The sequence below is a fragment of the Hibiscus syriacus genome, unplaced genomic scaffold, assembly GCF_006381635.1.
Source record: "Hibiscus syriacus cultivar Baekdansim isolate YM2019G1 unplaced genomic scaffold, ASM638163v2 tig00110557_pilon, whole genome shotgun sequence".
In the NCBI taxonomy this organism is placed as follows: Eukaryota; Viridiplantae; Streptophyta; class Magnoliopsida; order Malvales; family Malvaceae; genus Hibiscus; species Hibiscus syriacus.
In genome coordinates, this window is record NW_024062780.1 from 1,595,766 (window position 1) to 1,618,796 (window position 23,031).

The 23,031-nt window shown below is 33.9% G+C and overlaps 3 protein-coding genes, 1 long non-coding RNA gene and 1 pseudogene across 4 annotated transcripts; 1 reads left to right on the forward strand and 4 right to left on the reverse strand.

Annotated features, from left to right (window-relative positions):
* Positions 1-3,851: 3,851 nt before the first annotated feature.
* On the reverse strand, positions 3,852-5,314 carry LOC120131998 (protein BIG GRAIN 1-like A). Its single transcript, XM_039148852.1, has one exon. It carries the CDS (start codon positions 5,214-5,216, stop codon positions 3,873-3,875), a length of 1,344 nt encoding a protein of 447 aa, XP_039004783.1. The 5' UTR covers positions 5,217-5,314; the 3' UTR covers positions 3,852-3,872.
* A 6,580-nt stretch (positions 5,315-11,894) lies between these two features.
* On the reverse strand, positions 11,895-12,255 carry LOC120131934. The gene is made up of 2 exons (XR_005516964.1): positions 12,167-12,255; positions 11,895-12,058 (listed from the first exon to the last, which is right to left on the reverse strand). It is a non-coding gene; the product is annotated as an uncharacterized LOC120131934 (long non-coding RNA).
* A 1,311-nt stretch (positions 12,256-13,566) lies between these two features.
* On the reverse strand, positions 13,567-15,602 carry LOC120131933 (annotated as a pseudogene).
* A 776-nt stretch (positions 15,603-16,378) lies between these two features.
* On the forward strand, positions 16,379-19,403 carry LOC120132030 (PHD finger protein ALFIN-LIKE 4-like). The gene is made up of 5 exons (XM_039148882.1): positions 16,379-16,723; positions 16,834-16,866; positions 17,750-17,978; positions 18,543-18,675; positions 18,899-19,403. The coding sequence occupies exons 1-5, from the start codon at positions 16,627-16,629 to the stop codon at positions 19,148-19,150; spliced, it is 744 nt and encodes a 247-aa protein (XP_039004813.1). The 5' UTR covers positions 16,379-16,626; the 3' UTR covers positions 19,151-19,403.
* Positions 19,404-20,295: 892 nt separating this feature from the next.
* Positions 20,296-22,004, reverse strand: LOC120131959 (solute carrier family 25 member 44-like). The gene has a single exon (XM_039148817.1). It carries the CDS (start codon positions 21,289-21,291, stop codon positions 20,314-20,316), a length of 978 nt encoding a protein of 325 aa, XP_039004748.1. The 5' UTR covers positions 21,292-22,004; the 3' UTR covers positions 20,296-20,313.
* Between the last annotated feature and the right edge of the window lie 1,027 nt (positions 22,005-23,031).

Below are 23,031 nucleotides of genomic sequence, written 5' to 3' on the forward strand. Positions count from 1 at the left end.
ATAAAATAAATCAAGGCCGAAATTTTGAAGAAAAAAAATAATGAATGACTCCTGGAATATACCCTTTAAATATAAAATATGAATCCACCTAATCCTTAAATATCCTTTACGAAAAGTCAAATTTGTTTAACAAATAAAAAATATGCAGAGTCCTGAAGATGGCTTGAAATATAAAATATATATCAGGTCAATTTTGTTATATATATATATATATATAAAAGATGTTATATATATTTTCGCCTGTTGTTTACAGGCCCATGCAGCTGATCCTTCGGTGTTATGCTTGGATTTAGAGCTGCATAAAAAAAAATTCGAATATTCGATTTTGTGTAAAAAAATATCCGAAATTGAATTTAGGAAAATCAGTTTTTTTTAAACCGGATCGGATATTTTAAAACCGGATTGTATAACTGGTTTGGTAAAAAATTGGACGACCGGATTGTATATTCGAATATTTGATTTCTATTATTTATATTCTCTTAATTTAGTCATATTTTTAATTAAGTTTTAACATAAAATATATTTTTAAATGAAAATATTATGAATTTAAGTATTTATACACCAAAATATTATTAGGTTAATAATAAAATATATTTAATAAGTTAATATATAAAAAATATTATGAATTTAAGTATTTATACACCAAAATACAAAATATATACATCATGTTGTCTACTTTAGACTAATCAATGGTCTTGACATAATGGTTGGATACATGTTTAGTTTCTTAAGTGGCCAAGGTTTGAATCTTTTTTGCCCCGGTTTGTTTTCCGTTGCTTTCTTTCAACTAGAGGGTGACACATGTCACTCTCTGATTGGTAAAAATAAATATATTAATTTAAAATAAAATTAGTCCTCCAAACGAATAGTGACACGTGGCATCATTCGATTGGAGGATTAAATTTATTTTAATTCGGTAAAAGTATAACTAAATTGAGATAATGTGTAAATAATATTGACCAAATGTGTGATTATATAAAAATATTTAATTGTTGTTAAGGGCAGTTAACTCGGGACGACCATATCTTAATTAAAAACTAAATCGAACATATCTTATATTTTTTTAAATAAATGATAAAAGTCGGTGGTTAATCCTAAAAATTATATTAGTTTTTTTTTTAAAAATACGATCATCCCAATAAAAAAACGGCTCCAATAATGTTTCAACTTCTTGAGCCCAAAAGAGACATAACTCGAAGTTCAAAGGCCCATTTTTTCCTGGTCATTCAATACCCACTTACTATTTATAGCAGTGCCATAGAAGGGAGTATAAAACGGGTAAATGAAATCAATCCAAAAAACAATCTATGCCGACCATTTGGTTTATGTGTTTATCATGCAGTTTTTAATGTATGGTTGAAACAGTGGTTTGCCAGACTGAAGAAATGGACCACGTTATTCAGAGGAGGCCTTGTATTATTATGTACGTTTTCAATTATGGAAGGTTGAAAATCTGTAAAACCGGGACCTAAAACCTAATCAAAATCGTTTGGTACAAAGGATTCACCTAACAAATAAGAAAATGTGGTCCAAAGGCTATTACTGTACCCGCTGCTCTCATTTGGAGTCGGCCGATTCGAACGTTGTTGCTTTCCCCGTTGCAGTCACTGTGTGTTCGTTGAGGTGACCAAACCCTTTCCGAAACAATCATTACGTATTTAGTCACGTACTTGTTCAAGAATAAATAGTTAAGTGATCAAAACAGAATGACAGAAATAAGTGAGTGACTAAATATATAGTTTACCCTTGTAATCATTGACAACGAACACTCAATAACCCTTTTAATCGACACCCGTTGCGTCGACAATGCAATATGGTTGCCCTGTCCTGCTCTGCTCATTTTCAGAAAAATCCACACAAAACAAAACTGGGCCACAGAAACATGGTCCATACCCTGCGAGATTTGAAAGCGTGCATGGATAGTGAAAATTAATGCAATTATTGCATTCATCATTTCTTCCTGCAATATTGAAATCAAAGCTTTTAACAAGTTAAATGGATACCAGCTAGGTTAGGCCATTTGCTCGACCCTAAAACCTCATTCAGTTTGTGCTTTTAACTTCAAGGAAATGATTGGGGTCGTTGGAACGATGCAAGTTTACAAACTACGTTAAATGGTTCCAAAACATGGTGGTTAGCTAGACCCGTCGGCATTTCAAGATAGAAGTTAACATCATAACAATGAAAGATAACCCTAAGTCCTCTTAATACATTCATACACAGGGACGAGTAGAAGGAGGATGGTTAATGGCCGTTGACTCCTTAAAAATTTTAAGTTATCATATATTTTAAAATTTTTATATTTTTTATTGATAATTCATTTTCATCTCTTAGGAATTTCTTAATATAAAATTATGCGTCAATCTATGTTCATAGCGATATATTAGGGTTTAAGATGGATTGGAATACACTTGGAAGGGAACCTTAACCCCCACCGTCGCCTATATATTATATTTTTATGAACTCATTGGTGGTTGGTTGGTTTGTCGTTTTCATGCCTTATACGACAATACAAAGAAACTTGGAAACTTGAAGCTAATCTCATGTTCCCAACTCCATAACTCGATCCTCTCAAACTAACATAACCTTGGGCCCCGAACCCTTCCTGCGAACATTTGAAACACGTTCATATCTTAAATAAAAGAGATGAAATGGTCAAATTTTGTGGGTATTTTTTTTCGTTGCTATCTAGGTTTTAAAATTTTGTTTTGATTAATTCAGATCGATTCGCGTCGTGTACCTAATTTTAGTAGTTGAGTATACTATTAAATTTTTTCTGCATAGGATCCAGATTATACTAACACCCCTAGGTTTACAACTGCTAGATTCTTAACCAATACTAGTAGTTAATTAATTAGATCTTATTATATTCATCAATGAAGGCTTTTGTTGTGACTACTTTCAAGGTTTTTCAAACTCTAAAGTGAAGGCATTAAAATAAAATAAAACCGCCTACAATTCTTGAATAATGTTACAAATTCACTGCCGGCCGCCTTAAACTAATGTAGCTTAACCTAGTAGTTTATTATCATCTGATCTGATCATGTTACATTTTTGACTTTAAGAGGTTTTTCATCTGCAGGGTGGGTGGCTCGTGCCCATTTTTCCTCCTGCTGTAATTGGTCCGATTATGGTGTTTAATGAGCAACCAGTGAGTGAGTACACAATGAAAAAATGGCAAACTTTAAGGTGACTCGGCTCTCAGCTAGTCTATTGGAGAAAGGCCTGACCTGTATTTTAGAAAGTGTAGGAAAATCCATGGGCAAACTTACAGTGCCTGGACCCTTTTAGCAGGTGAATGAATCCAAAGATTCGATTGTAATAATTGACATCAGATCATAGCAAAACTTTGTTTCTTGTTCAAATTGGTTCAATCGCCATTAAACTCTGTGGACCATCTTCTTTCCATTTCTTGCTTGTTTCTGTTGATGAGGCTGACATGTTTTACGTTTTACATCGAATACACAATGTTCAAGAAAGAAAGCTCCTAATAGCAATTCTCTTAACTTTCGCTATACCCTAAATTCATTCGAATCTTTCATTTTCCCACTCTTTTCTCTTTCTCTTTTTTCATCTTTCAATCACGTGCTGCTGTCAGTATCTCTTCAGTTCCAGATCATGATCAAAGAATTTAACAAATCCCCATTTCTTGCTTTTTTTTTCCAGGAAAAATTGCATGCTCCCCTTTCATTGTTCATGCTACACTTTGACTTTATTTTTCATGTCTTACGTGCTAGCTTTAGTTTCCCATCTCACTTAAAACAACAAAACCCAAAACGAAAGTGAAATCCATTGGATATTTACACCAAAAATGGCCGTAAAACAGTGCATAAACAAGGCTAGAAAACAGATACAAAAAAGGTGAAAATTAACTACGCTGTCAAGCCATTAGCAATGGCTCGATTTGTTTCTACATGAGTAGTTTCATACACCGGAAGCTCTTCCCTATACTTTTTGTTACCGATAAGAACAAGATGATCTAGGTCGAATAAATCAGAACTCGAATAGCTCGCTGCATCATCTTCATCTTCATCCATCTCCTCTTTTATATAATTACTGCGACTCCCCCTTGAAAAATACTCCTTCCTTTGGTTTAGATGATATTCTTTCAAAAACTTTGCTGCCATTTCTTCCACTCGCCTAGCCTTTTCCGATACTTGGAACTTTATTTCCTCTTCGACCTTTCTCGACGGAGATTTCCGGATTTTCCAAACGGCAACCGGCACTGAACTCGACGAGTCTTCTTCTTCGTATAAGCATTTTTGGCCACATGGTCTGCAGTCTTCATCAACTATTATACTCACCGGGCAAAACCTGACATTTCTTTTGACTCCGTTACGCAGCCTTTCTCTTGTGGAAGGCGAGTTCTTGCTTAAACATGATCTTGAAAACGAGGAAGCTGACGAACAAGTTGAAACCTGTTTGGGTTTCAGTTTCCTTTCATCATCACAGCTCACGATCGAAGATGGAGTGCCCCTCGCTCTTGTTGTGAACAGGGAATTGATGAAATTCGCGAGCCGGCCGCCTGGTGAAATGGGATGTTTCACATTCTTTAAATCGCTGTAAATTTTGGTGGCTCTTGATTTTGAACTGAAAAGACTTTCGCGGAGCTTTGGTTTATAGTCAGGGGCTGAACTATAATGATAATCGTCGAGCATATTTGACTTCCTCTGTTCTGTTTTTTTCTCTGTTTTGACTGGTTTCTCCGACCGAATGGATTCGCTGGTCCTAACAGGTTTCAACCTCGATGTTACAAAACACGATGATTTGGGTTTCGTAACATGCATAGATTCGGTGTCGGACGAAGAGAAACGACCGGAACCGGATTCAGACGAGGTGGAAGTGGAAGTGGAGCTAAAGAAAACCCCATCATGGCCATGATCATCACGATCATATTCGTGACGTGATTTCCTTACGAAATCAGAGAAAACATGTTTCTTTTCATTAGCCTTGTTTTCCATCCATTTCTCGATCAAACATGCATGCCGGAGACTCGACATCTCTTCATCTTCTTCCTCTCCACCGTATCCTCTACTTTTGTTGCATTTAATGCTACCTCTGTGCTGCTTGTTTTGCATTGTATCCCTGTAGAATTTGAAGTCGTCTTTTGTGGAGTCACCGTCATCGATGGAACGGTAGATTTTGTCAAGCAGAGTAGAAGAGAAAGATGGGTTATCTCTCCCCTGCTTGTACACCGTTTTCTCCGATCTGTACATGGCTTCTCGTTTCGTAAAAATGGGCTAAAGGAGAAACTGATGCTGTTGTTTTTTTGAAGACAATGAGAGTGGTGAAAGCAAAATTGCAGGGTTTTGAATTGAAGATGGGAGTGAAGGGGGACAGAAGCTTGTTACTTGTATATAAAGCCGTTCTACATCTTACCAACAATGGAAGGCTATGACAGATTGCCATCTGTCTACGTGGCAGTCTTCTGCTTTTTTTCTTCTTCTTTTTTTCTAAAGCGCGTATATATATATATATATATATATATATAAAATGATATCCCTCAAGTAATACTCTAAGGGTGCGTTTGGTTCACAGAATATAAAATTATCAGTGGGAGTGTAAGATTATCAGGAAATAGGATTACTGGGAATGTTGTATTTTGTGTTTGGTTGGTTTAGCAGAAATGTAAGATTACCGTATTTGGTTAAAGGAATAAAAAATTATTAGAATATATATTTGACCAAATTATCCTTATTATATATTTGTTTTTTTAATAAGTTGAAAAATATTTATATATTTTCTTTAAAAATATTGAATTCATAAAATTTATATATAATTTTTTACAAAATTGAAAATATAAAAATGTTTAATGTAAGGGTAAAATTTTATTTTTATTTTATTTTAACTCATGAACTTCATATAAAATTTTAATTATAGATTTTTTTTTTTGTAAATCTAAAATAGTTTAAGGATAAATTTATAATTTAACATTCGTATAATTTTTATTATTCAATAAATATATTTTTGAAGAAAAAAAATTAAAGGTATTTTAGTCCAAAACGTCGGTAATCAACAATACCTAAGGAAATGGAGGTAATGACATTTTCGGTAATATACCCAAAAAAAATCCACTGTTGATGATAATGTAAGATTACCGAGAATGACATTCCCGGTCAACCAAACGGGGAAATGTGGATTCCATTCCCATGAGAATCTCACATTCCCCCAAACAAACACACCCTAATAGTATCATTTACGAAATATAATTTATTTTACAAACTTCATTTTCTAAAATCTAATTTCAGTAAAACAAAATACCTAACATTTTATAAACTTTAATTTTCAAAATATATTTTTAGTAAATGAAACGGAGCTTAACATTTTTTTATTATCAGTTAACATTTATTCTTAAAACCAAATGAAACCTAAATTTTTATTCACGTGGGAGAGCATAATTAATAAATGATTTAATAACAGCGGTTTTATTAACGAGAAAAGCACCAATTGTCTATGTAATAATGAATCAAATGAGGAAGGAAGGCTCAGTTTTATTCATTTATATTATTATTTTGTTTCTCAACAATTAAGGAAGGTTAAGTGTTGTTAGGGTTTCATTTTAATATATCATCGTTAAAAAATTAACATATTTAATACTTAAACTATCAGTTTTAATTCATTTTGGTAACTAACTTTCACCCTTTTTTTATCAACACTTAAACGTTAAGTTTTAAACGGTGTACTAAAATGAAATAGAAAATTAAACGTTAGATATGATTTTATAAAATTAAAAATTTAAATAATAAAACAGATCAAAACCGATTAGATTCTAATCACGTAAATTTTGTTATTATTAAATACATTATTGAATCTTCTTCATAAGGGAGTAAGTCTTACGATTGTGAGACAACTCTCTGATCGGTAGGACAATGTACCCAAAATATAAATATTATCCGTATGATTTTTTCACTTTTTTTTTTTAGAAAATGGAGTAATCCACGTTTACTAAAAAAAGAAAAACCAACACGAATTGTACCATGGTATTATAAAATGACGTAATCCATACATCACTTGCGACGAAGCCATAAAAATTTAATGTAAGGAGTACGTGGGTTATGATTAATAATTGTTGTTTAACGTTTAATTAACACATTAAACCCTGATATTGCATAAATTTGAGTTTTTTTTAAAATTTCTGTTTTTTCTTTTCAATTAAAAAATATTTAGATTTCATGCATATTTGAATTACATATAAATATTTATTTATATTTAAATAGGTGAAAGATAAATGACAGTCAAAAAATTAGTAATAAACCCAATGCATGGAAGATTGCTTTTAATCATGACATAAAAGACCATCTTAACTATGGTAAATTGAATGGGGAGCCTGTAACTTTGGATCTTTAATCATCTTGAGAGCCTTCTTCTTCTTATTATTATTATTGTTAATCATTTTGATGGTTTTGAAATTTGAAACTGAAAACGAAGAGGAGATTAAACAAAGTTTTTTTCCCTTTTATTTTTAGTTAAATTACGTCATTAGTTATTAAAATTCAAGTTTTGTATTAATTATAGCACTGCATTTCAATTAAGAAATTGGGTCGTTAAATCGTTTATAACCTGATGATGTGGTAATTTATTTCTTTTTCTTTTTTGTAGTAAAACTTCGATTCCTTCTACTATCATTGTCGATTAATCAACCTCCATCGCCGGTTGTCACACAATAAAATCAATATCAAAACATACACATTTTGCTCATATTTATTCTCATCGAATTGGTTTCACACAAAACTCGATCAAATTGAAAAATTTCATCTAAAAGTTCAATATTTTAATACTCTGATCTCCTTTAATATTCGTCTAATGAGACTAGTTTCTAGATATGTTGTTTGTGTTTTCAAAAAAAAAAAATCTTACTATTTGAATTTTCAAATAAATATCCAAACCCTCAAAATAAAAAAAAACTTCCAAACCTAAAAGTGAAAGATTTCTCGAGTTTAATTTCATGAATTAAAAAAACTACAAAAAATAATTAATAAAGCAGTATAGAACGACGAGACGAGTTTATCTTCGTCTAAGATGATTTTAAAAGATGTCAAAAAAATTATTTTTTACGAAAGTTGAAAAATAAACGAAAAACTATAATTTTCATAAAGAAGTGGAATAAACAATTAAAATCTACTTTCACATTAAACATATTAGCATTAAACATATTAGCATTAAACAACCACGCCATTCAATTGTTAATGTAACAACATAATACCTTAATTAACACATAAATTAAAATTTAATACTAAAATTAAAGCATTTAAAAGTTTAATACTAAAATCACTATATAATTAAAGATTTTTCATAAATAAATGAATAATGATATACTTTACCCTTTGTTTTGCTTCTATAGTAGGCATAATACTAAAAATAACTCTCAATGTTTACTAAAATATTCATTTTGACCCATATTTTTTTATTTTGAAGCATTTTAGTCTCCAATATTTTATTTTGAGGTAAAAAAAACTCTTTATAGATGAAAACCATTAGTTAACGCTTCAAAATTAAAGCTTTTTTAACCCTAAATAAAATGTTAAGGCCTAAAATGCCCCTTAAAAAAGAATAAAAGACAAAATGATTATTTTGTAAAATGTTATGACAGTTTATCCTAAAATAAAACGTTGAGATATAAAATACTCTACAAAATAGAATAAATGATAAAATTACTATTTTGATAAACATTAGGATTTAATTTTAGCATTATGCCTTTTATCTTATTGGCCCCTTTTCTACCCTACCCAAAAGGGTGTAGCCAATATACGGTCCAAAGAAGATGGCGCACCCCACTTCCCCAAAAGCAAACATGCTTACTAGTATTTCAGCAAAATCCGATAAATTTAACTTGATTCGATTTTATTAGGTTAATTATTTATTTTAAAAATTTATATATGAATTGGGTTGGATCGAAATTTTTAGGATGTAGACAGATTGTGTCGAGTTCGAATTTAGGATAAAAAAAATACGATATGATCCGATACAATATTATAATTTTTATATATTTAAGGATAATTATGATAATCTCGTTTTAATTTTTTTCTCACTTATGTACTTATTTTATCTAATAATAATGGTTTATATACATATATTTAGGTCGGATCATATTAAGTCAGATCGGATTAAGTCGGATGCGGATTTTAACCTAAAATATCATATCATATTTCATATTGATAAGACATTCCTAAATTCGATTTGAGCTGGATACATGTAGAAAACTTAAATTTTCGGATCGGATTCGGGTAGACCAAAAATCCAATTCGACCCGAGACGTTGCCATCCCTATACATGCAATAGCAAATTAAAACACAGTGCCAGGTTCACTTAACCTAATTAGCAAACCCGATCAATACATGAACCGCCACTTGCTTTCTACAAAAACCTTGAGAAAACCAGTGGCATATATCAACCAGCAACATCATTAAGAATCCTCGATAAGGATGGAGAGCAGAAACCCATAAAGTACAGACTACATAGTATCGTGTTACGATCGCTGTTTGAATGGGGTAAAGGGCCGCCTGCCTCAAAATTCCTTGCCAAGACCACATGGTGTGCTGTTTATGGTTTCCTATCATCAGGGATGGACCTAGACGGGACAGGAGGCGATCGTCGCCACTAAAAATTAAAAAATATCACATATTTTAAATTCTTTTACGTATTTTCTATTGAAAGTATGTTTTCGTCTCCAAGAATTTTACAAGTTCAAGTTCGTTCCCTCCTGAAATTTTATAAGTTCAAGTTCACTCCAAATATGTAATCTTGCGTTTGTCCCGACTATCATGACCCTTGTGTGTGCCCTTCGGGATGGGAAAAATGGGAGAGTGATGCGGAAAGGTGAGTGATTTGGTCTCTTCGAATGGTTTCAAACAGTCAGCTTTGAATGTTGGAGGGTTTTAATTATGATGCAAATGCGAGGGTGGCTTCCACCGCTTAGCAAGCAATATCAGACAGCGATCCATGAGTACTCTCAACATCTGAAATGTGCTCAGCAAACCAAACCAGAGAGACATGATGTCTTTCTTATTTTGGGAAGTTCGCTTTTTGCTTATGTTTGCCAATTGTAGTGGAGTCGAGCATCATGCATCCACGTGCAGTGGTGCAAGCCATGAAACTTTCATGTTTTTCAAACTGTAGTTTGGCTTATCTTTCTGTACTAACATTGCAATCAGGATGAACCGACTACGTTTCTATAAATTTCAACTTTTTCGTATAATTTAATATTTTTTAATAATTTTCTGTTCTTTCATTCATAAAATCCTACTTCTGTTCTTGACTGCGAGAGTTTTTGCTAAGGTCGGGTTGTGGTGGGAGACCCTATTGCCAAAACCGAACATAACCAGGAGACAAAGCCACATTTTTGGGGGTCTCCCATGTAAATGAGGATCAGGATAACATCATACAGGCTATATAGCTGGGGCCTATGGGGTCGGAGGAGTGAATTAACGCTTAAGGTCGTCGTCCTCTTCGATATTCATGTCTCCAGATTCAGTAGGTCTACCGTTTTCTGGATATGCATGAATGATACTTATTAGCTTAGACCCGCGTTCTCTGGTATCTATCCACAGGGTTTGACTACCCCATTCAACCAAGATAAAAACAAGTTGAAAATATAAATACCAAGGAGAAGACTCGATCAACATTCGTATTTGATGGTAGACGGTGGGGTTTTCAGACTTTACGGCAGTACTTGTTCGAGTAGAAAAGCGAAAGGGAATCTTTTGCAAATCAGTGTCATCTACTTTGGAACTGTTCTTCACTTACTTTTTCGAGTGTCATTAATGCAAAATTACGTGATGATGAGTTTTGCATAGTCCTACCTACTGAGCCCTACCATCCATGTTATAAAGCCATGCTAAATTAGCATTTATTCACAAGGAAATAGTAACACGTCCGATTATTGTTCAAAAACGGGTTTCAAAGCAATCATTCCAACGATTAACATACCACTAACAACTAAGGTGGTGTTTTATTTTTGAAGAGGTAAAAGATCTACAGTCTGTGAACCACATCTGCAGCAGAAGAGGTGGATCAAAAATCTGCAGTCTACAAGAAGAAGACTGTTTATTTTTTAACATCTGCAGGCTGCTAAAATAAACTGATTTTTTAAACTTAAAAGAATTTTACAATACTGAAATTTAAATAATTTTAGTTTTATAATACTGAAATTTAAATAATCCATACAACTACAATAATATATTTTTTAAAATAAATCAATTCATATTTTAAAATAAATCAATATATATTTTAAAATAAATCAATCCATATTTTAAATTTTTTTTTCATATTTTAAAATAAATCATCATATTTTAAATAAATCAATCCATATTTAAAATAATTTTTTTCATATTTTAAATAAATCAATTCATATTTTAAAATAAATCAATCCATATTTTAAAATAATTTTTTTCCATATTTTAAAATAAATCAATTTATATTTTAAAATAAATCAATCCATATTTTAAAATAAATTTTTCTATATTTTAAAATAAATCAATTCATATTTTAAAATAATTTTTTTCATATTTTAAAATAAATCAATCAATATTTTAAAATAAATCAATCCATATTTTAAAATAAATTTTTTCATATTTTAAATTTTTTTTTCATATTTCAAAATAAATCAATTCATATTTTAAAATAAATCAATCTATATTTTAAAATAATTTTTAAAATATATTTAAATGATTTTAATTTTCCCGCAGACCTTTAAAGACCTTTGAAGACATAAAACTATGTCTGCACCAAAAAGAGCTCGCACAGACGTTTGAAGAGCTTCTGTCTTCTAAAAAAACAAACGGTCTGCGAAGCATAATGTCTGCGCGTGGTCTACGCGGCACATACATAAGAGGTTTGAAGAGGTTGCACAGTGAAAACAAACTACCCCTAATTTTCTTCAACTGAATAAAGATCGGTCCCATGATTTTTAGTAGAGCTCAACCTTTCTTAAAGAAAATTCTCACCATTAACCACAGCTCTTTACATGGTTCTCTTCTCGAATCAATCGGCATTTTGTCGCTGAATATCTACCAACTGGTAGAGATCACCACGCCGTTGCTTTGCCAAAGGGAGATTCATCCTAAATTTCATATAAACACAATTAAAATTCGTTAGAAATTAGGATTGAATAAAACCATAAGCATATAACACAATGCATAGAACATATATTATGTAGAAGCCAAGTCACCTTCGTTGCTCAAGTATTGAATAATCAATCTCTGCTATAATTATGTCCTCATCATGTTCGGTTGAGGCTAGGACTTCTCCAAACTGTCACATGCAAAAACTTAAATTACGTACTTGTCCGCTCAAAAGACTTCAAACCATAAAAGATTCAGGAAGGCTGTCATTCAACATGTATTACAGAAGCAAAGCCTTATTGTGTAAATCCACAAAAGAGTTAAAGAAAACAAGCATCTTTACTCGCAGGTCCTGCAAGGGTTGAGTGACCCCAAGCCACGTAACCGGCTCCAGCATCTCAAGCAGGTGAACAAGTTGCAACATATAACTTTCATTTAGAATTTTGTTAGAGAAGAAAGAAACACAGACACACAAGAAATCTTTTATGCGCAATCAGATATCCATGTTCCAGACAGCACAGAGCTCTTAATGATCTGAAGACACCGGTTCTGATAAATAGACTCCACTTTCACAATCCAGTATCCATGGTAACATCGGGGAGTAATTTCTATAAACAATTATTTTTCAAAACTTAATAAAGCAGGAGGAATAAAGTACCCTGTCTCCGCTACTCATCTAGAACAGCATCAGAGACCAACATGTTATACTAACCAAACACCGACTGCATTCTAGTTTCGACTATAAAATGACTTGATTTATATTAATTTTCATACATACTAATACCGGCTGTCTTATTAAACCAAACAGTAAAGCATGCAAATTATGAGATTATGAAAGCCTTTACACTGATCAATTGTAGAGAGGAAAATTTTGACTATACCTGATTATCCACAGCCCTGCGTAAAGAACAGAAAGAAACACATTAGTAGATGCACTACCTTAGGATAATAACAGTTACTTAACTTGATTGGCAAAAGTTGGATGTTCAAAGAAAATAAGAGAAATTTTGGAGTACAAACTAGTACAGCTAGACATAGGTGTTAATTCACAGCTGCCAAAGTAATTTAATTTTCACCCTTTAATTTAAATGATGGTTTTGGAAGATGATCAAACATGATAAATTCCACTTCATCAAGTAAATTTGTCGGTGTCTTGGCAAAGCAAATTTAGCAGGTAATGTTTAACTGTAAAAGAACTGATATGCACAGAGTTCCCTACTAGTAAAGAACCAGTAATTCAGCATTCAGCTATATACTGCTATAATCAAAGCAACAAACTTTCGGCATACTTCTGTCATTTTAACGGCACTATAATGTCCCGGTAAAACTAAAACAAGGAACCATCCATGAAAGGAAGCAAGGTCAAAAGAATTGAAACCCTGACTTTTATATTGCTCTCTGCAGTGAGCACCTAATTTCAACAACACAACACAGGAGAAGTAGGCTATGATAATAATTCTCAAAACTAGAAAATAAATTAGGACACAATGATTACATTCATCAGCTAGCAAAAACTATTGATGATTAGCTTCCCACTTAGAATATTACTCACCTAGTATATTCAGTTGCTGAAAACAATTACTTGTCAGTGAAATCTAAATGGTGAAGATTTTACACAGTACTTCATCGAATAATGTATCAGATGTAAGGAATAGAATGTTACATGACAGGGAAAGAGATGATTGACAATATATGATCTAGAAAATGATTCTAACAAAAATTATGACAGGGTATCATGTTCATGGATGCAAAGTCTTAAGGAAGCATCAACCTGTGTCCACAATAGTAGGAGTCTCCCCAGCAGTAAGGGTTTTGGATTCCATAAATGTAATCTTCCCAGGAATATCAATATCAAAAAGGTGGATCTGTAGTTCAAAAGAAATTCATAAAATATCATGCATGTAGAATGTAGCCGAGTATTAGATAAGTTCTGCCGTGTATTTTATGTTTATCTGCTTAGGAGATAAGTTAGATACCCATTAAGTTAGTTTAGATAAGTGGAACTCCTATGCATACGCTAACCTTATAAGACTTTACAGTTGTAAAATTCAGCCATTGATCAACATTCATCCAATGATCCATAATCTGTGTAAGTGGATCCTAACCCCGAGGCTTGCACAGTAAGGTAAAAGGTAAATATAAAGCTTAATACCATGATCATTTTCTTGCAGCAGGAATCAAGGGTTTAATGATACCAAACAACAAATTGTCACGAACAGAACAAGAACCGAGCATTAAATGGTTCAGGCATCTAGTAATACCAGTAGATATATGAACTTATATACAGGTGATGAATTGTCTGATGTTGGACCATAGTCAAATAATTCTTCCTATTGGACAATAAATAACATGTGGCTCCATAATGGAGTACATTTTCTATATACTACCATGTGAGATTAGGAAGTGCCTCTACCTTGAGGTGCTTGGCTTTCAGCTTTCCATCAGTACCGAAGACACAACAAGTATTATACAACTTATCCCCACAGCGTTCAGGTATAGAGCCTCCAACTATCGTGATCCTCTGGAGACAGGAAACTTCAGCCAGCATAGCTGTTGAAGGAGATGCATCATGCCCTGCATCTATATCTTCAGCATAAACTGGAAAGCTGTCATTAGAATATGGGCCGTTCCATATTTCCTGACACAAAAAAACAGACGGGAATGGAGGTCCTTGAGATGTTAATCACAAAATCCATCACATGTAAATTAATTGGTGAAAACCAAAACAGCCATTTCTGGGAACACCAATGTGGTTTAATATTCCACCATATATCTGGCTCGTCAAGCTAGACCAAAAATACTTCAAAAAAAAACTTTAGCTAAAACGCATGACGAACCATTCAAGGTTAGCTATGTATGAAACACAAGATTGAAGCATAAGCACCCATCTGGTATGCTTAATTGCGTATGACGCAATTTTCTAAGACCCATCAAGCTTCTAAAGTTTTGAAGCCTCAAATTGATACAACCAAGCTTAATCATGCACCACAAACTGTAACCTAACGAAAACCCTCATTCGAACATCAGAAAAGGAGAAACCTCGAGACATGGAAAGGAACAGAACTCACAGGCAAGACAACAAGCTAGGCACCCTTTTGAGCAGCCTCCTCGATGGCCTTACGAGCATTCTTTATGTTCCTCTCTTTATCAGGTGTCAGACAACTGGCAAAGCCCAATTTTGAACTACAACAAAAACAACCCAAATAAAACAGATCACTTTAACACACACACGCAATTAAAAACACCAACTTTATTACATAAATGAATACAGGGTAAACAAAGCAAAAGAGGTAACCTTGGTGAGAAGAGGGGTGGGAAGAGGAAGAGCAGGTGGTACCCTCGCTTGTTCAGGCTTGAATGCTGATGACATCATGGATGTGAGTTGAATCGGATTTGGAATTGCAGCTTTTGGTGAAGGTTTTTGGTGTTTGTGGGGATAGTTGGAATGAAGAATGATGCTTGAGAAATGGGTTTTGAGGAATATTGCAGGCGGGAGCGTGAGAGTGCGGTTAGATTCCTGTGGCTAACAATTGCCGACTTCATTTGCTTGGGTCATTTGCATTTTTTGTGTGTACAAACAACTTTTCGTTTATACACTACACTTATACGTGGATATGAATAGTTATCTTATAAATTATCTGATTAGTTGGGTAAAACTTTAGAACCGGAACGATAATTAAAAAAATTATTTTATTATATTAATTATTATTTTTAATAATTTAATAAAAAATATTATTTGAAAATAGGATGGTTTTTTAATTTTGGTGAATTTGAAAATTTATATTGTAAGTATATCAAATAATTATCTAAATACGAACCAAACGATTTCAATGATGAAGAGACTTCTTATTTTTTTTATCGATATCGAGTTCAAGCATCCACCGAGATATTAACATTCATTATCAATTGATCAAGAGTCTTTGACAAAATATTATCTTATATTTATCTCAAATTTATCAAAGAAAAATTAGCTAAAATTACCTGTACATTTTCATTTTATAAATCAAAATAGATATTCATCTAATGTTTTATTTTAAAAAAAAATTAAATATCAATTGAGAAACTAAAATAAATTTGTTACAAAATTTTGAATTTAATTTCTTGAGATGAGCCTTATATTTAATTTAATTTTTCTATACGAACTAATTTAAATAGATAAATTAATCGTTATTGTTATTTTAGAACGATACTATTTTGTAATAATATTAATTTAATAAAAAATAATTTTATTTTTATGTTTCAAAAATATAAAAAAGATTTATTATTATTATTAAATGGGTCAATCCTGCTCCGTTCTGTTTAGGAATTGGCTCGCATATTTTCTGCCTTTCCTCCTTTCTCCTTCCTAGTCAGAGAGAGAGAGAGAGAGAGAGAGAGAGAGAGGGGCTTTAAAGCTAAAACAATTTCTTCATTTGCAAATCTTTCTTTTCCCTCCTTTTCCTCTCACCCCCACAGTTCGTTTTCCTTTCCGTTTTCTCTGCTTCTCCATCCCCACTCTCCAAAAACAAACAGCCCTTCTCTCTGAAACGATAAGCCAAAAAGGAACAAAACAATCCACTCCGGACTTATGGACGGCGGCATTCCGTACAACCCTCGTACCGTCGAGGAAGTCTTCCGGGATTTTAAGGGTCGTCGAGCTGGCATGATTAAAGCCCTCACTACTGGTCATACTTCTCAACTCTCCTTGTAAATTTTACTGCTCTTTTTCTCTTACTTGACTCCCATTTTGTTAACCATCTTTTATTTTTTTATTTGGGTATTGTGATCGTTTCAGATGTGGAGGAGTTTTACCAGCAGTGTGATCCAGGTACTGGGTTTCTGCTTTTATGGAGAATTGATTTCTGGATTTTTATACCCAGCTTTGTTTTGCTTCGTTGATGAAATGATTTACCTGGGCTGGGAATTTAAGTTATGGTTTTTATTTTCAAGGTAGTTTTCTTTTTCATATATAAACGAAACAGAAAAATTCGAGCCCGGTGATTCAAGTTGTTTAAAGTTGAGTACATTTTAATGAAGTTATTAGTGCATCCCATAGTATTTAAGATTGTAGGTTTATTGTTCATTGGGTTTTTGTTAAATAGAATGTTAGTTTTCTCTAAAGGTTCCGGGTTCGAGCAATTGCGTGTGTGCGTTCATTGCTAATTGGCTAAGAAAATTCTGAACAAATTTATCTTATAATCATCCCAAACTAATAAAAAAAAGATTGTATCTTTATTGTTCTTTAAATTTATGGCCTGAAGAAACACCGCAAGTATGGGGTTACCATTTTCTGCTTAAACCACTTCCCCTTTGAAAATAAAAAGTGAACACTTTGAGCTGACCTGAGTACCATATCGGCATGTTTAGGTGTTGTAGATTTAATCACTGTTGTTGTTCTTTACTTGTTGTTTTAGGAATGTAGATTATTTTTCTTTCTTTAGAAAAGTATACGTTTCTAAAAGTTGGTAGGAAAATTTCTTTGTATTTGTTTTTTTATTGACAAACAAGTTTAAGATTGTTGTCAGTGTTTGATTCTTATTGGTTCTTTTGACTTGGATTAAAAAACATGTCCATCTGAAGCTGGATGCAAATTGATCAATGCAAATGCTAAACTCAGTGTGGTTACCTTGTCTTTTGTCCGTTCTACGTTGTTAGATTCTAGATGCAAAGAATGAAATGAGACAATTCAAATGTTAAAATTTTGAGTGCAGAAAAGGAGAATCTTTGCCTTTATGGATTTCCTAATGAGCAGTGGGAGGTGAATTTACCTGCAGAAGAGGTGCCTCCGGAGATTCCCGAACCTGCACTGGGTATTAACTTTGCCAGAGATGGAATGCAAGAAAAGGACTGGTTATCTTTGGTTGCTGTACACAGTGATGCGTGGTTACTCGCCGTGGCTTTCTATTTTGGTGCTAGGTTTGGATTTGATAAAGCTGATAGGTATTTTTCATACCACCCAAGCGTAGTCTCCTAGTTTGACTTTATATACACATTCTAGGTGTAAATAAGCTAATTTACTTGGTTGGTATACATACAACCCCGGCTACTTCAGCAAAATAATTTATTTGTTTCTCTTGTAGTTTCGATATTTTGCTTTTATTAAGATTTTATACTAATTGTATGTCTTATCATGAAAAAGTTTTGCATGTTGTCTTTCCCCTTAATTGACAACCTTTTTTGTAATGGAACTCTTTTATGGTGAACTTTTGTGCACCACACAAATTTGTCTATTTGCTAATTTAATTTATTTGAAAAAGGGCTCTAGGTGTTAACTTAATTCTGAAGTCCTTCTAAGTGCCAATGTTTGATTGCTCTGATCCTTAAATTTAAACCTTAACATGAACCGGTTACAGATTATGTGTAGATATTATAAAAGGCATAGCATGAGTGAGCTTGATTAAACTGAGATGCTGTGTACTTGATTTGCATGAGGCTATAACAGTTGTCCCTTATGTTGTACTACTATTTTTCCTCCTTTATACCATGCTGGTTGATGTGATGCAGGAAACGCTTTTTCAATATGATAAATGATCTTCCAACAATATTCGAAGTTGTGACAGGGGCGGCTAAGAAACAGACAAAGGAGAAATCTTCTGTTTCAAATCATAGCAACAACAAGTCTAAATCAAACTCTAAGGTACTTGAAACCTTTTTCTTTACTGTCTCATTCATTATTGTTACTATTTGACAACGGCGTCTGATATTGTGAAAGTTTAATTCTTTGGATTTGTTGCCATTTTTTCTGTAAATTTTATTCTCCTTGTGGTGATAGCTGATAGAAAAGAGGGAAATAACTTTAAATTTTCAAGGGGACCTTATAAATTAGATTTTCTTTTCCCTTTGTGTTTGACAAAATGCAGCGGGGTTCTGAATCTCAGCTCAAATATTCAAAGCCAGTGCTGCAAAAGGATGAGGACGAGGAAGACGAGGAACATGGAGACACATTATGTGGGGCTTGTGGAGAGAATGATGCAGCTGATGAATTCTGGATTTGCTGTGATATATGTGAGAAATGGTTCCACGGAAAGTGTGTCAAGATTACTCCGGCTAAGGCAGAGTTCATTAAACAGTACAAATGCCCATCGTGCAACAACAAGAGAGCACGTCCTTGACAATGGCCGGTCATGGCTTGTGTGTGAATTCTGTCATTGCGGAATCTGCTAGCTGTCTAGAAGTTCATCCTCTCAAGTATGTTCCTTCGTCTTGGCAAATCTTTCATGGATTTTCTATGTAGGTGGCAATGCTGTTTAAGTTGTTTATGAAATAGGATATTAATAAGGCTGAGAATCATTTTTCTTTGCCATTGGAAGGGAGACTTTACTTGATTCTTCTTGTGTTTATGTGCATGCAACTTCATTTCCATTTTCTTTGTTTGGGGCAGTATAAGACACGGTCCAGCCCAGCATAACGGCCTGTTTGATAATGGCTCTTGTCCATCCAAACTGCACGTTTTTCATTGTTCAACCGAGATTATTTAGAAGGGATTAGATTAAAGGCAAAGCTGATGTTATTAAAATATGCTAAGCATGTGCTATAATACTTTGTTCTCGGTTGAGACGCCTTATCCATCCACCATGGATGGCACGTGACTTGCATCATGTCATGTAAGATCTGCCTGTTGCTTTTCAAGATGCTCCTGCAGCTCAGCTATATTTTAAGAATGCATGGGGAGTAATTTTCTATTTACATGTGCACCGTGCAGGTGACCTATATAATTAAAACGAATGAGACATTATTTATTGTTTTTATATAAAAAGGCCGATCGACTGCTAAATCTTTGGATGATTTGCTTTTGTCATTTTTTTGTGTGTTATTTAACGAATGGGTAAAGTTGGGTCTGAGATTTGGGAAGACCAATGTGTTATGTGACCCGAAGTAGGAAGCTTTGAGTATTACCCTTTTGTATCCGAATTGTTTTGCCTTTTCAAGGTTTTCAAGGGCACAGCCAAGGTAGTATGGTTTGTAAAGTAAAAGCAACTCCATGATCTTAAATTGAATTTAAGTAAGCTGAAGCAAGAAATAGACAGTGTTATGATTTTTAAACTGAATCATCATTTGAGTTACAATGATAGAATGACTACATGAACTCACTGGGGGTAGAAAAAGGTTGAATCATAACAGATTGACAACAGATGAAAAAGAAAGAAATTTCTTGCACATTGATAGTGATCCTTTATCATTACAAGGCAAACGGGGAACAAGGTTTGTTTAACAAGCCTGAAAGATCTGAAGTGTGAGAATCTATATGTTTATTTTTTTCCCTTCAGCCGCTCTGTTATGTCAAACTCCCTTGGCTCTTGGTTGATAACCGTTTCAAGAACTCATAGGTAGTGATCATGGTTGTTGCAGACAGAGACATTGACGCCCATCTTGGTCCCAGTCCCCTATAACAAGCTGCCAATCCGCCTTCGTTAACCAAGTTCCTTACTGTCTGCAAAACTGTCATAGGTCTTCTCATCCCATTCTCTTCTCCATCCAGAACCTGTAGTCTGGTCTTGATGATGTCAAGTGGCATTGTGATAAGAGCCGAAACGCCACTAGCCATGGCAGCACTTAACCCTTGGACGGCCACCAAGGTCTTTGAATCAGGCTTAAAACCAGATCCTCCAATCACACCACTCTCATCTCTTTTACCCATAGAGCAACCAAGACCAGCCGAAACGAGCTTCTGAGCAACAGAGTACGATGTCCACCAAACCGCATTCGACGGTGCGTAGGTCAATATTGAGATCCCAAATCCCCTATACAATCCTTTAGGACCATCTGCATGCAGGATCTTCCTAAACGCGTCAAGACCATTCTTATATCTACAATTTGAAAATGCATTTCTGCAACTGTTGCTAGAGTTGTAACCTTGAACCATAAGTCTTTGGCTCACGACATCGATCGGGGTCCAAACAAGTTGAGCAGCCATAGCTGAGTTTAACCCGGCAGCAGCACAAGCTATCGCAGTTGCCGTAGTATCCGAAAACCCTAGACGAACAGTTGCAGTGCCAACACTGCTCTTGGTAACCTCAAGGGCTCCCATGTAAAGTGCTCGAGCTGGGATTGTGCCCATCAAGGAGGTACCAAAACCCCTATAGAATCCTCTCAATCCTTCGTATCTCATGATAGAGAGAGACATCTTGGAGCAAGAAATATGCGTGGACGACACTTGTTGCCTAGTTTTCAAAACCACAACAGGGTAAAGAGCAAATGACACACCTGAAAATAAAGCGGCACCATGAAAAAAGAACTTGGATTTATCAAGCATATGCCAATCTATATCTGCCGGTAAATGAATCTCTGACCCCGAATCATCTCGGCTGCACTTAAACTCATTTTCGCCACTTTTGATAAACTGTTTAGTACACAAACAACTAAAATATGTTTTTGTTACCCTTTCACCAAAAATTAATCAGAAACCACCTTAAAATCCAATTCAAAACTCAATGTAGACCAACCCAGCTCAAGTCAAATATAACTCCAGCTACCTGGGTTTTCTATGAAACTAAAGCTGCAAGTTAGTAAGAGAGAAGAAAATATCAAAAAAGTGGGAACAAACTATAAAAAAAGGCTTAAAAAATATGGGTTTTTATTCTTTGAAGTAATTGGATTTTGGGTTTGAAATTCGAAGAAGGAAAAATGAAGATTTTTTCCGTTAGTATTGAGTAAAAGACCAAAAAAGGAAAGGGTTTTTGTTGGTTTCCTCTTCTTCCTTTCGCGAAGCCAAATTCTTGAGCGAACGTGGATCAGCAGAAATAAATCGCACATTTACTCACCATACACAACCCCAGATTTTAGTTGATTATTTCCAGAAAAAAACTCCAAGCCTTGCAACATCTTCAAGGCTTCATCTTTTATCAGTAGGCAACTGGGAAATCACGGAAGGAGAGGAAAAGCACAGATCTCGATAGCAAAGAATATGAAAGAATGGGCAAAATTTCACAGAAAGCGAAATGCTTAAATGGATAGTGTTAATACGAATGAAATGCAAAGAGAGTTGAGAGAGAGCTTAAAACGGTAGAGACAAGAGAGGGGCAGGGCAAAGGACACGGTTATGGATTTTAGCATAGTGTTTGAGGGTCGAGGAAAATAGACACGTGTCCGTAATTTACTTGGATAGCTGTTGGTTTTGTAGGCTGATTTTAAGGTTCACTTGGTTTAAGCAGCTTGATTGTTGCTGGCCTCTGATTTCTAACTAAACCGTGGGTTATATCATATCGTTTATCAATCAAATTAATCGATTGAATATCTTTATCTTTATAAACAAATAAAAAAAATTATTTTATTAATCTCGTGATTCGAAGATAATATTTATTTAAAAAAATCTCTCAATTATTAAATAATAAATGCTTAAAATCTCCTTATATACACTATGTTAACTTTTAAAAATGATAACTACCGTTTTTAATCGAGATAATTTACGGGTAAGGGGAACTTTAAGCTCTTTTTTGAGACGTTTGAGATGAAGTAAAAAGGGGAATGCATGAGATTCCCGTTTATTTTGTCCAATACCGAGGGCGTCAAATTTATTTGGTTTAATACGTCACTTCATATTTTATTTTGTAATCTACGAAAAATATTACAGTACAGGAAAAACTCGTCACTTTCGAGATAATGTGTTTATCCACATAATATTTTTTTTATTCAAACTTATCACGTCGAGATAACGAGTTCCGCTAAAATATAATTTTTCATTAGATTTTTGTCACATAGGAGTAGAGTTCCAATAAAAAAATTATATTTTATTAAAATTTGCATTTAAACGCGACGAGTTCCAAATAATTGTAACAAGCACATAGTTCCTAAAAAAAACTGGTGCTACATATTAGGCTAAATAATTAGCCCACATACGATATTGGGTCAAATTTGCCTGAGATTATCTGCAAATGACTTTAAGTTGGCCAAGCTTGGCTCAACAGGGGAATGGGGGTTGATTTCTACCCTACAATTTCGAATTTGATCCAACCCTAATGTCTTTGCCTGGCAAATCGGGCCCGATACTTATTAA